Source organism: Schistocerca piceifrons, chromosome 2 (assembly GCF_021461385.2).
Source record: "Schistocerca piceifrons isolate TAMUIC-IGC-003096 chromosome 2, iqSchPice1.1, whole genome shotgun sequence".
Lineage (NCBI taxonomy): Eukaryota > Metazoa > Arthropoda > Insecta > Orthoptera > Acrididae > Schistocerca > Schistocerca piceifrons.
This window is the reverse complement of record NC_060139.1, coordinates 787926017-787939485: the sequence shown is the minus strand read 5'-3', so window position 1 is coordinate 787939485 and position 13469 is coordinate 787926017. Positions and strand designations below refer to the sequence as shown.

General features: G+C 43.5%; 1 protein-coding gene across 1 annotated transcript in view; it reads right to left on the bottom strand.

Annotated features, from left to right (window-relative positions):
- Window positions 1–13469, bottom strand: part of LOC124775855 (pickpocket protein 28-like) — a 182002-nt gene that overhangs the window by 109741 nt on the left and 58792 nt on the right. Inside the window, exon 3 of the mRNA XM_047250689.1 lies at window positions 3834–4067. Coding sequence (XP_047106645.1) covers window positions 3834–4067 — 234 coding nt within the window. The remainder of the gene's footprint in view (window positions 1–3833; window positions 4068–13469) is intronic.

The window sequence follows — 13469 nt, the reverse complement described above, 5'->3', positions numbered from 1 at the left end:
GGCGCCGGTGGCGACACCTACAACGTGCTGACACGGGGAAAGTTTGCAACCGATTTCTCATACAGAAAGAGCAGTTGACCGGCGTTGCCTGGTGAAACGTTGTTGTGATGCCTCGTGTTAGGGGGAGAAATGCGTACCATGACGTTTCCGACTTTGATATAGGTCGGATTGTAGCCTATCGCGAATGCGGTTTATCGTATCGTGACATTGCTGCTTGCGCTGGTCGAGATCCAATGACTGTTAGCACAATATGGAATCGGTGGGTTCAGGAGGATAATGCGGAACGCCGTGCTGGATCCCAACTACCTCGTATCACTAGCAGTCGAGATGACAGGCATCTTATCCGCATGGCTGTAACGGATCGTGTAGCCACGTCTCGATCCCTGAGTCAACAGATGGGGACGTTTGCAAGACAATAACCATCTGTACGAAAAGTTCGACGACGTTTGCAGCAGCATGGACTATCAGCTCGGAGACCATGGCTGCGGTTACCCTTGACGCTGCATCACAAAAAAAATGTTCAAATGTGTGAAATGTTATGGGACTTACCTGCTAAGGTCATCAGTCCCTAAGCTTACACGCTAATTAACCTAAATTATCCTAAGGACAAATACACACACATGCCCGAGGGAGGACTCGAACCTCCGACGGACCAGCTTCATAGTCCACGACTGCAGCGCCTTAGACCGCTCGGCTAATCCAGCGCTGCGCTGCATCACAGACAGGAGCGCCTGCGATGGTGTACTCAACGACGAACCTGGGTGCACGAATGGTAAAACGTCATTTTTTCGGATGAATAAAGGTTCTATTTACAGCATCATGATGGCCGCATCCGCGTTTGGCGACATCGCGCTGAACGCACATTGGAAGCGTGTATTCGTCATCGCCATACTGGCGTATCATCCTGCGTGATGGTATGGGGTGCCATTGGTTACACGTCTCGGTCACCTCTTGTTCGCATTGACGGCACTTTGAACAGTGGACGTTACATTTCAGATGTGTTACGACCCGTCGCTCTACCCTTCATTCGATCCCTGCGAAACCCTGCATTTCAGCAGGGTAATGCACGACCGCATGTTGCAGGTCCTGTACGGGCCTTTCTGGACACAGATAATGTTCGACTGCTGCCATGGCCAGCACATTCTCCATATCTCCCACCAATTGAAAACGTCTGGTCAATGGTGGCCGAGCAAATGGCTCGTCACAATACGCCAGTCACTACTCTTGATGAACTGTGGTATAGTGTTGAAGCTGCATGGGCAGCTGTACCTGTACACGCCATCCAAGCTCTGTTACTCAATGCCCAGGCGTACCAAGGCCGTTAATACGGCCAGAGGTGGTTGTTCTGGGTACTGATTTCTCAGTATCTATGCACCCAAATTGCGTGAAAATGTAATCACATGTCAGTTCTAGTATAATATATTTGTCCAATGAATACCTGTTTATCATCTGCATTTCTTCTTGGTGTAGCAATTTTAATGGCAAGTATTGTAAGTCTGTTACAATTATTATGGATAACAGCAGTGATTGCAGGGGTTAAGCCGATAAATCATATCTAAATAATTTCTTCAAGCGGCAGGTAGTTTCCATTTTACATATTTCTATAGCTGATCACTTTACGTAGGTCATGATGACTCAAGAGGAGAGCGGAGGCCTAGGGCAGTGACTTGTGGACCCTCCAGCCTCCAGTAGTGTCCTCAGAGGAGATCTGGAACTCACAAAAACACATATAGCGTGAGGCCTGAAGGGACGCTTCCGGGCCTGTTTCCGAAAGCAGCTGTGTCCTGATTATTGTCAGGTCAAGCGTCTGGATGTCGGCGTCTGTACATTTGCCCGACAGCCGTGCGCTGCATTGTATGGGGTCAGAGTTTCAACTAAAGAAGTCGTATAGTGAGCCGTGAAGAAATCCTTGTCCTGTGCAGTCCTTTGCTGTTTTACAAGCCGAGCTATCATCTCAAAGCACAGTTCTAAGGAACCGACTGCCCACCTCCTAGAAGAGATTGCAGTGAGAGTACTGGTATAGTGCACATGTTCTCGTGGGGATGGACACAACTGTGTTACGCTTAGAAATTACATCTCTTTGTGAAGCTGTGTGCCGACATTTTGACACCGCTGCACGTGAGGAAGCAGCCTCGTGTGCAGCAAATAGCAAAAAAGGTTTCATTGGATAATTTTAAAAAGTAACAGAAACTGGGAAACAGGAGAATTTCAGATGCGGGAGAGCAGAGTGTTAGCTACAATAAAGACTTACTTGAAGAGTTTGTTAAGAATAATATCATTTGCCAGCGGTTAGCGGAACTTTTCAGTTAGAAAAAGAGAATTTCGTGAATGTTGTAGGGAACAATGAGTGGGCAGTTATGATGACATTCGACTTTGAGACTCAGGAGAGTACGTTCAAGTTTAGCTCTGAGGCGAGTGCACTGAAGGCTAGGGCGCAGTCGAGAACATACTGGAATTTAGAACAGAGCCGAGTACAGTCGAGCTGAGATTGTAGCAGGTTTTTGATGGCGACGTTACAACACGCAGCGGCTGATGTGTTTCTACAGGCGGCCAGCCATATCACTTGCAGCTCCCAAGTTTCTCGAACGCAGAGACAGAACTCCCAGCTCACGTGACAAATAAACTTAATGTTTGCAAGCAGCTTATATCTATTGATTACGTTCCGCAACTTCCATACTTGTTCTTCAGTGGCGGATGTGTTATTCATGACAAGGATAGCTATGCTGCTTAGATATGATAGTCGCACACTACTGTGGCTAAATCAGAGTAGTCACCATGATCACTGTAAACTTTCACCCATTCGAAGTGGACTTTGCCAAATTATTCGATTGCTAGTCAAAATATTTCTCAAGTCCGTAAATGTCAACTTCCGTTTCCTCCGAGCTTTATCGTTCTCACTATTCTTCAGCCATTAGTTCAGTGTTAAAGTGCGTGAGAACAGGGATTATTATAATATTGTATTTAACTTGGACCAACTTTTAATTTAATTAGTTTAATGATCCCCCTTTTTATTATATTTTCAGAGCACCAACCACCCAGGACTCATTGGTCAGGGTCATCCAATTCCATATCGTTTCCGTTGCGTGACGGTTTGTATTATCGCATCTGAACCTGTGGGGAACTATTTGACTTTCGGCATGTGGAACTGAAAGGTATCATTGTGACAGCTAAATCGTCATGTCTGGAGCTGATTTGTAGTCTTACACTGATAAAACTTTTCCCCATTCCATCGTGGCAGGCTGTTACAGCAACCAGTTTAAAAGTGTTTCAGAACAAAACCAGTCTCCGTTGCGAAATTATTTAATGTCAATAACGCATTTCGCCCTTCTGGGGCATCATGAAATTGTGTAAAAGTAGCTGGATACGAGACCCGTTACTCACAAAATCACATGGAGGTAAAATAGTAAAAGTAGCTGGATATGTCACCCACCAGTCATAAAACCGGATATAATGTAAAATAGACGATTGGATTATGTTATATATATTGAGCGTATGGCATTGGTGGCCGGGAGACCCCTCGCGGGCGCCGCTCCACAAGTTCTTTAACGCCACTACTGCGACTTGCGCGTGATTGAGGATGAAATGATGATGAAACACAAACAACACCCAGTTATCTCGAGGCGGAGAAAATCCCCGACTCCGCCGGGAATCGAACCCGGGGCCCTGCTCGCACGAAGCGAGAACGCTACCGCAAGACCACGAGCCGCGGACGATGGGCTATGTATTCGACTACTTTGGTGTTGCAAGCGAAAATGTTTATGTTCTGAAACACTTACAGTGATAGTAACATTGAGACATTCTCGAGTTGGAGACAACGCTGTCGGGAAACTCACTCGTCCTGGGTGAGGTTGGCCTGGTGGTAGTAGGCGTCGGTGTAGTTGAAGAGCTCCCGCTGCGTCTTGGTCTCGCTGCAGATAGTGACGGCTGGGAACGGCACGTCCCACACCGGCGTCGTCGTCTCGGCTAACGTCACGATCACCGGCGTTTCTTCCCACTTGAGCCACACTCTCCGTATCAGGTTGCTGCACAAGGCCAGGCTGATCGCGAACAGGAACAGCCACAGCAACCTGCCGGCAGAACAACGAGACTCTCGAGTGGCACGCCACGGTATCCTCTGTGACTTTTCTGCGTCACTCTACACAGTATTCTACAAAGACTGAAGTTCATAGTTATTAACTTACTTCACCGAGTCCTGCATATACCGGGACCTATCCATCTCTGTGCTAGGAGAAAAGTTAGATGGACACACACACACACACACACACACAGCAAGAGAGAGAGAGAGAGAGAGAGAGAGATCTAGAAAGAAAGAAGAGAGAGAGAGAGAGAGAAAGAGAGAAGAGAGAGCAAGAGAGAAGATTTGTATATATCTTTTCACATGCTCCAATTCAACCACTGAACCTTATCACACTCCATAGTCGTCTATATGTGCCCGCCCATTTCACATCCACTTAAGTAGAAACAGCAAAAATTATAAAAGAAAGGAAAGAAGGAAGACTGGGATTAATGACCCGTCGACATCGGGGTCATTATAGACGTAGAACACGCTCGGATTCTGTCAAGGTTAGGGAAGGAAATCCTCCGTGCTCTTTCAAAGTGCTGCGTGCCATCCTCGTATAGCGCAGTTGCTGTGGTCTTCAGTCGAGAGACTGGTTTGATGCAGCTCTCCATGCTACTCTATCCTCTGCAAGTTTCTTCATCTCAGAGTAACTACTGCAACCTACATCCTTCCGAATTTGCTTAGTGTATTCATCTCTATTCATCTCTTCCCCCCCCCCCCCCCCCCCCCCCATGAACCATGGACCTTGCCGTTGGTGGGGAGGCTTGCGTGCCTCAGCGATACAGATAGCCGTACCGTAGGTGCAACCACAACGGAGGGGTATCTGTTGAGAGGCCAGACAAACGTGTGGTTCCTGAAGAGGGGCAGCAGCCTTTTCAGTAGTTGCAAGGGCAACAGTCTGGATGATTGACTGATCTGGCCTTGTAACAATAACCAAAACGGCCTTGCTGTGCTGGTACTGCGAACGGCTGAAAGCAATAGGAAACTACAGCAGTAATTTTTCCAGAGGGCATGCAGCTTTACTGTATGGTTAAATGATGATGGCGTCCTCTTGGGTAAAATATTCCAGAGGTAAAATAGTCCCCCATTCAGATCTCCAGGTGGGGACTACTCAAGAGGACGTCATTATCAGGAGAAAATTTAAAAAGGGAAATGAATAGGTTAAAGTTAGATATAGTGGGAACTAGTGAAGTTCGGTGGCAGGAGGAACAAGACTTTTGGTCAGGTGAATACAGGATTATAAATACAAAATCAAATAGGGGTAATGCAGGAGTAGCTTTAATAATGAATAAAAAAAATGGAGTGCGGGTAAGCTACTACCAACAGCATAGTGAACACATTATTGTGGCCAAGATAGACACGAAGCCCATGCCTACTACAGTAGCACAAGTTTATATGCCAACTAGCTCTGCAGATGATGAAGAAATTGATGAAATGTATGATGAGATAAAAGAAATTATTCAGGTAGTGAAGGGGGACAAAAATTTAATAGTCATGGGTGACTGGATTCGAGAGTAGGAAAAGGGACAGAAGGAAACGTAGTGGGTGAATATGGATTGGGGGAGAGAAATGAAAGAGGAAGCCACCTGGTAGAATTTTGCACAGAGCATAACTTAATCATAGCTAACACGTGGTTCAAGAATCATAAAAGAAGGTTGTATACATGGAAGAATCCTGGAGATACTAGAAGGTATCAGGTAGATTATATAATGGTAAGACAGAGATTTAGGAACCAGGTTTTAAACTGTAAGACATTTTCAGGGGCAGATGTGGACTCTGACCGCAATCTATTGGTTATGAACTGTAGATTAAAACTGAAGAAACTGCAAAAAGGTGGAAATTTAAGGAGATGGGACTTGGATCAACTGAAAGAACCAGAGGTTGTACAGAGTTTCAGGTAGAGCATAAAGGAACAATTGACAGGAATGGGGGAAAGAAATACAGTAGAAGAAGAATGGGTAGCTCTGCGGGATGAAGTAGTGAAGGCAGCAGAGGATCAAATAGGTAAAAAGACGAGGGTTAGTAGAAACCCTTGGGTAACAGAAGAAATACTGAATTTAATTGAAGAAAGAAGAAAATATAAAAATGCAGTAAATGAAGCAGGCAAAAAGGAATACAAACGTCTCAAAAATGAGATCGACAGGAAGTGCAAAATGGCTAAGCAGGCATGGCTAGAGGACAAATGTAAGGATGTAGAGGCTTGTCTCACCAGGGGTAAGATAGATACTGCCTACAGGAAAATTAAAGAGACCTTTGGAGATAAGAGAACCACTTGTATGAACATCAAGAGCTTAGATGGAAACCCAGTTCTAAGCAAAGAAGGGAAAGCAGAAAGGTGGAAGGAGTATATAGAGGGTCTATACAAGGGTGATGTGCTTGAGGACAATATTATGGAAATGGAAGAGGATGTAGATGAAGATGAAATGGGAGATACGATACTGCGTGAAGAGTTTGACAGAGCACTGAAAGACCTGAGTCGAAACAAGGCCCCCGGAGTAGACAACATTCCATTGGAACTACTGACGGCCTTGGGAGAGCCAGTCCTAACGAAACTCTACCATCTGGTGAGCAAGATGTATGAAACAGGCGAAATACCCTCAGACTTCAAGAAGAATATAATAATTCCAATCCCAAAGACAGCAGGCGTTGACAGATGTGAAAATTACCGAACAGTCAGTTTAATAAGCCACAGCTGCAAAATACTAACACGAATTCTTTACAGACTAGTAGAAGCCGACCTCGGGGAAGATCAGTTTGGATTCCGTAGAAATACTGGAACACGTGAGGCAATACTGACCTTACAACTTATCTTGGAAGAAAGATTAAGGAAAGGCAAACCTACGTTTCTAGCATTTGTAGACTTAGAGAAAGCTTTTGACAACGTTGACTGGAATACTCTCTTTCAAATTCTGAAGGTGGCAGGGGTAAAATACAGGGAGCGAAAGGCTATTTACAATTTGTACAGAAACCAAATGGCAGTTATAAGAGTCAAGGGACATGAAAGGGAAGCAGTTGTTGAGAAGGGAGTAAGACAGCGTTGTAGCCTCTCCCCGATGTTATTCAATCTGTATATTGAGCAAGCAGTAAAGGAAACAAAAGAAAAATTCGGAGTAGGTATTAAAATACATGGAGAAGAAATAAAAACTTTGAGGTTCGACGATGACATTGTAATTCTGTCAGAGACAGCAAAGGACTTGGAAGAGCAGTTGAACGGAATGGATAGCGTCTTGAAAGGAGGATATAAGATGAACATCAAGAAAAGCAAAACGAGGACAATGGAATGTAGTCGAATTAAGTCGGGTGATGCTGAGGGAATTAGATTAGGAAATGAGACACTTAAACTAGTAAAGGAGTTTTGCTATTTGGGGAGCAAAATAAGTGATGATGGTCGAAGTAGAGAGGATATAAAATGTGACTGGAATGGCAAGGAAAGCGTTTCTGAAGAAGAGAAATTTGTTAACATCGAGCATAGATTTAAGTGTCAGGAAGTCATTTCTGAAAGTATTTGTATGGAGTGTAGCCATGTATGGAAGTGAAACGTGGACGATAAATAGTTTGGACAAGAAGAGATTAGAAGCTTTCGAAATGTGGTGCTACAGAAGAATGCTGAAGATTAGATGGGTAGATCACGTAACTAATGAGGAGGTATTGAATAGGATTGGGGAGAAGTTTGTGACACAACTTGACCAGAAGAAGGGATCGGTTGGTAAGACATGATCTGAGGCATCAAGGGATCACCAATTTAGTATTGGAGGGCAGCGTGGAGGGTAAAAATCGTAGAGGGAGACCAAGAGATGAATACACTAAGCAGATTCAGAAGGATGTAGGTTGCAGTAGGTACTGGGAGATGAAAAAGCTTGCACAGGATAGAGTAGCATGGAGAGCTGCATCAAACCAGTCTCAGGACTGAAGACCACAACAACAACAACAACAACATTCATCTCTTGTTCTCCCTCTACGATTTTTACTATCCACGCTTCTCTCCAGTCCCTTGTTTTAGTCAAGTTGTACCACAAATTCCTCTTCTCCTCAATTCTATTCAGTACCTCTTCATTAGTTACGTGCTCTGATCTTCAACATTCTTCTTACGGATTTGGTTGAATTGAGTTTGGGGAGGAGACCAAACAGCGAGGTCATCGGTCTCATCGGATTAGGGAAGGATGGGGAAGGAAGTCGGCCGTGGCCTTTCAAAGAAAACATCACCTTCTACCTAAAGCGATTTAGGGAAATAACAGAAAACCTGAATCAGGATGGTCGGACGCTGGATTGAACCGTCGTCCTCCCGAATGCGAGCCCAGTGTGCTAACCACTGCGCCACGTCGTTCCATGACTACCTTACGAGTTAAACTGCAAGGATATTTGTGGAACGAAGCAGTGGCTAATGTTTACCCAACGTCTTTCGGCTTCACCTCATATTGTTTGCTACTACGAAGACGTCAGTAGTTTTCATTCTGTTGTCCATGCTTAACGAGTTCGCTATACTACAGACATAACGAAGGTGATGTGACTCCATACGGCTGCTCTGACTCACTACAATCTTCTGAGTCTACTGCCTGGCGACTTTCGGCCACTGTGGTCGAGCGGTTCTAGGCGCTTCAGTCCGGAACCACGCGGCTGCTATGATCGCAAGTTCGAATCCTGCCTCGGGCATGGATATGTGTGATGTCCTTAGGTTAGTTAGGTTTAAGTAGTACCAAGCCTAGCGGACTGATGACATCAGATGTTAAGTCCCATAGTGCTCAGAGCCATTTTGTCGTAACACCACGTAAAAATTAACAACAATATTGTGATTTCTTGAACTGGAAGGACTTTTGGAGACCTTACGCATCTACACACGTCTGAAATAGAGATAGGTGTACACGTTATTTGCGGTTCCTCGTATTTATAACTACCTTCTATCCGTTTTCTTTTTTATTTTTCTCCTATAATTGGTGCTTTATCTTAAGACCGATATCTTAACCTGAAGCAAGTTGAGTAACTATACAGGATGTCCCAGAAAGAACTATCAGTGATGAGGGATATGATATCGACGATCTTTGGAAGCAAAGAAACTTCATGTGAACATACGTCCCACTACTAATGGTTTCAGATACAGAACGCATCGCTATTTTTCTGTATTATTCATTACATTGTCAGTTTACACATGTACACATGTACAACAATTACTAAACATTACAACATGCGTTTTACAAAGTATCAATTGAAAAATACGTATTGATACTGGGCTCTTCGAACCTTTATTGTGAACTGTAAAACAGCTGTAATGTGACGTACGCGATATTACTTAGAGATGACCGTTTAGAAAATACGTATCTTTCATTGAGACTTCGTAAAATGCTTGTTGTAATGTTTACTACTTGTTGTACAGGTGGACATCTAACAATGTATTGAATAATGTAGAAAACAAATAACAATGTACATTAAATGAAGACCCCACAGCTGAGATATACTGAAGCGCTGAAGAAACTGGTATATGCATGTGTATTCAAATTCAGGGAAATATAAACAGGTAGAACACGGCTCTGCGGTTGGCAACGCCAAGATGTGTCTAGCAAAGTTGTTGGATCAGTTACTGCAGCTGCTACGATGGAAGGTTATCAAGATTTAACTGAGTTTAAACATGGTGTTGTAGCGATGGGACACTGCATTTCCGAGGTAACGATGAAGCGGGGATTTTCCCGTACGACCATTTCACGTGTGTGCTGTGAATATCAGGAATCCGATAAGACATCAAATCTCCGACATCGCTAGGGCCGAAAAAAGACATTGCAAGAATGGGACCACGGACGACTGGAGAGAATCGTTTAACGTGACAGAGTGCAACCCTTCCACAAAATTGCTGTAGATTTCAGTGCTGGCCCATCAACAAGTGTCGGCATGCGAACCATTCAACGAAACATCACCGATACGAGCTTTCGGATCTGAAGACCCACTCCTGTGCCCTTGATTACTGCACCAAACAAAGCTTTACGCCTCCCCTGGGAACGTCAACACTAACACTTAACTGTATATGACAGGTAGCATGTTGCCTGGTCGGACGAGTCTCGTTTCAAATTGTATCGAGCGGTTAGATGTGGAGACAACCTCATGAATTCACGGACCCTGCGGGGGACTGTGCAAGCTGGTGGAGGCTCTGTAATGGTGTGGGGCGTGTCCCGTTGGAGTGATAGGGGACTCCTGATACGTCTACATACGACTCTGACAGTTGACACGTATGTAAGCATCCTGTCTGATCACCTGCATCCATTCATGTCCATTGTGCATTCCGAAGGACTTTGACAATTTCAGCAGAACAATGCGACACCCCACACACCCAGAATTGCTTCAGAGTTATCCCAGGAACACTCTTCTGAGTTTAATCACTTCCGCTGGCGACCAAACTCCCCGGACATGAACATTATTGGGAATATTTGGGATGCCTTGTAACGAGCTGTTCAGAGGAGATCTCCACCTCCTCGTACCTTTACGGATTTATGGACAGCCCTGTAGGAGTCATGGCGTCAATTCCCTCCAGCACTATTTCAGACATTAGTCGAGTCAATGCCACTACTGCGTGTTCGCGGGGGCCCTACACGATATAAGGCAAGTGTATAAATTTCTTTGGCTCTTCAGTGTACGAAGGATTTTACTTTTAGTGGTAACAGAAAGTACGCTCTATGTCGGTTTTCACGGAAAGAATGGGAGAAGTCCAAGGTTTGCTTGAACTGTTTTCAATACACCCGGTAGGCCAGTTGCTTTGCGGCTTCCTACTCTGCGTTGTTTTTTATAGTGATAGTATTAATTTGATGTGTGATAACAATGTGGTCCGTTTAGGATCTACAGAACGTGTGGATCGTCATAAGATGAAGGTGAGGTGGCACCTGTTAATCAATCAGCTAATAAGAGAAGAAGCTTTGGCGAATAAGTAATATTGTAGGGCAATATCTCATGAATTAGGCAGTGACTGCAAATGCTCGTTATTTTCGTGTTTCAAACTAACCAGTCCCATGAAAGAAGACAGCTTATCAATTTGTTAGGTGGCTGGAATGACCAATCTTGCTATTTGCCCAGCTTAATACCGGTGATATTAATAACTAGTAGAAGGCTTGGGCATGACGACTCCAATGCCAGAGACTGCTCTTTACGGTACAATCATAAGAAATGATAACATGAGTGGAATTCCTGTTTGACAAAAGGTCTTCATTTCTTTGCATGGAATCATCGTCAAATGTGCAACAGTGATGCAATATTTTGTGCTTGCGCTGAAGTTTTAGGGACTAACGGAGCGAATGAAGTTATTACTTGTTGCATTATTGTGTGAGTGAAATCCTTGATCCAACAATAAGAGTATTTGTAATGTTCTGTGATAGTGCACAAGACAGCAAAAGACTTATGCAGTGTTCATATATCGTCAGTACCTCTTTCACACTGTTAAGAAATTGGATAGTGTCAGAATAGTATTTTCAATCAGAGGAAACTCTAACATGGAATATGATAAAAACTTTGGTTTGATAAAAAAGAAAGTTTTTGCAACGTTAAAAAATGCTTTTGAAATCACAAGAGAGAATCTGATGCCTTACAAAGTAATTCCTGTTCAACGAGAAAGTATACGAAACTGAACGACCTTCTAGAAACAATGTTACAAATCACAGTGTTCTTTCAAGACACGGCCGCTCAGAGAAGCTCTTGTTGTGAAGGAAGATAAGCTGTTTCTACCCCTTATAATCCAGCTAGGATTCCAGTAGCATTGGTGGGCCTGAAGTAGACGTCGAGCCTGAGTATCAACCGCAGGCACCTGACAAATCCTTATGGTCTCATCGAGCATATGATAGTGCTGTGCAATGTAAAATTATTGAAAGGCAAATCACGTTTGTTTTGCAAATGACTAATTCTGAGGGTATGTTTCCAGAGTTCCTGCCAAGACGTCACGAAAAATATGCAGAGTTTAAATAACTTAAACGGTTTTGTGGTCAATGCGCAAGAAATTTCTATTACAGTGTACCACATAACGAACCAAAATCAAAGACCAACAAATAGAAGGAACGAAAGCTTAACGACAAGTGATGGTCTTACTACATTCTTTTCGTGGTAAACATGTGCGTCTTTTGCATCTATTGTCTTTTTTATCATATAGTTTCAATCAGTTTCTTTCTAACCTTTGAATTTGGCGTTTTAGTTATATCGGTTGCATTTGATTGGTGTATTTTATGTATTTTGAAAATTTAAATAGCCGCACCTGAGAAATGTACAAAATGTACCTAACCTGGTTTTCTCTGTGGGCTGTTCATATGTTCTAGATCGGAAATCATTCGGCATAGAGCGTACGTCCATATGAAGTTTTTTGCTTCAAATGATCTTTGTGTCATATCCGTGAATGTAGACCATTCCTTCTGATATACGCTATATATTCGGTTAAAAGTAGATCATGTGCGGCAGCCATCTTCACCTTAGCCTTTGTTTGATAGATCAAGGGCCAATACTCGCTTTCATACATGTAATTGCTCTCTTACAGTGATTTTCGATTAATTTACTTCAGATGATGTCTCTTCAAAGACGGTTTTGAGTTTAATTCTTCGTTGCAGAAACTTGCACACACGTAATTTGTGCGAGCTGTGTGAGAAAAGTAATGAGACTGACAACACTGCAATCGATCTGGCAACACTGTGTTGTTCTGCTTGTGTAGACCGATGTGTTCACCCCCTCCAGTTACTCAGAGTTTCAGATCCGTACAACCGTCATGTGATTTTTGAGAGCACCATGAGTGACGTTTTACTATTGTTGTGTGTTACGAAAATGGAACAGAAGAATGTAGAGCAACGTTATGCAATCAAGTTTCCTGTTTAACTTGGAGAGTCCGCGTGTGTGACCTTGGATCCTTCCATATCAAATCATTTTTGGAAGGCCGAAAATACATTGAAGATGAACCTCGCTCAGGGAGATCTCTTTCAAAAACCGACTAAAACATCGAACAAGTGCGTGCTCTAGTGAGATCAGATCGACTTTTAACGGTGAGGATAATGCGTGACCTGTTAAACATTTTCACTACACGTTAAATTTTGACCGAAGTTTCGCACGTGTGAAAGATTTGTGCCAAAATGTCACCGAGAAAACTCACAACTCAGCAGGAGGACAATCAGAGAAGTGTGGGGTATGATTTTCTAGAGAGGATTGATAATGATCACGAACGGTTTAGTCGTGCAATCACAGGTGACGGATCCACGATTTATGTGTTCGATCCTAAGCGGCAAAGTGAGAACTGGCAGACTGAGAGAGGTCTTCCACCAAAAAAAAAAAAAAAAACTCGAATGAGCAAATTGAAGATGAAAACAATGCTGATTTGCTTTTTGACCGTGGAAGAATCACGCATAAAGAATTTGTTCCTCAGAGACAAGCTCTCAACGAAGAGTTTTACAAAAAACTGTCCTCAAAA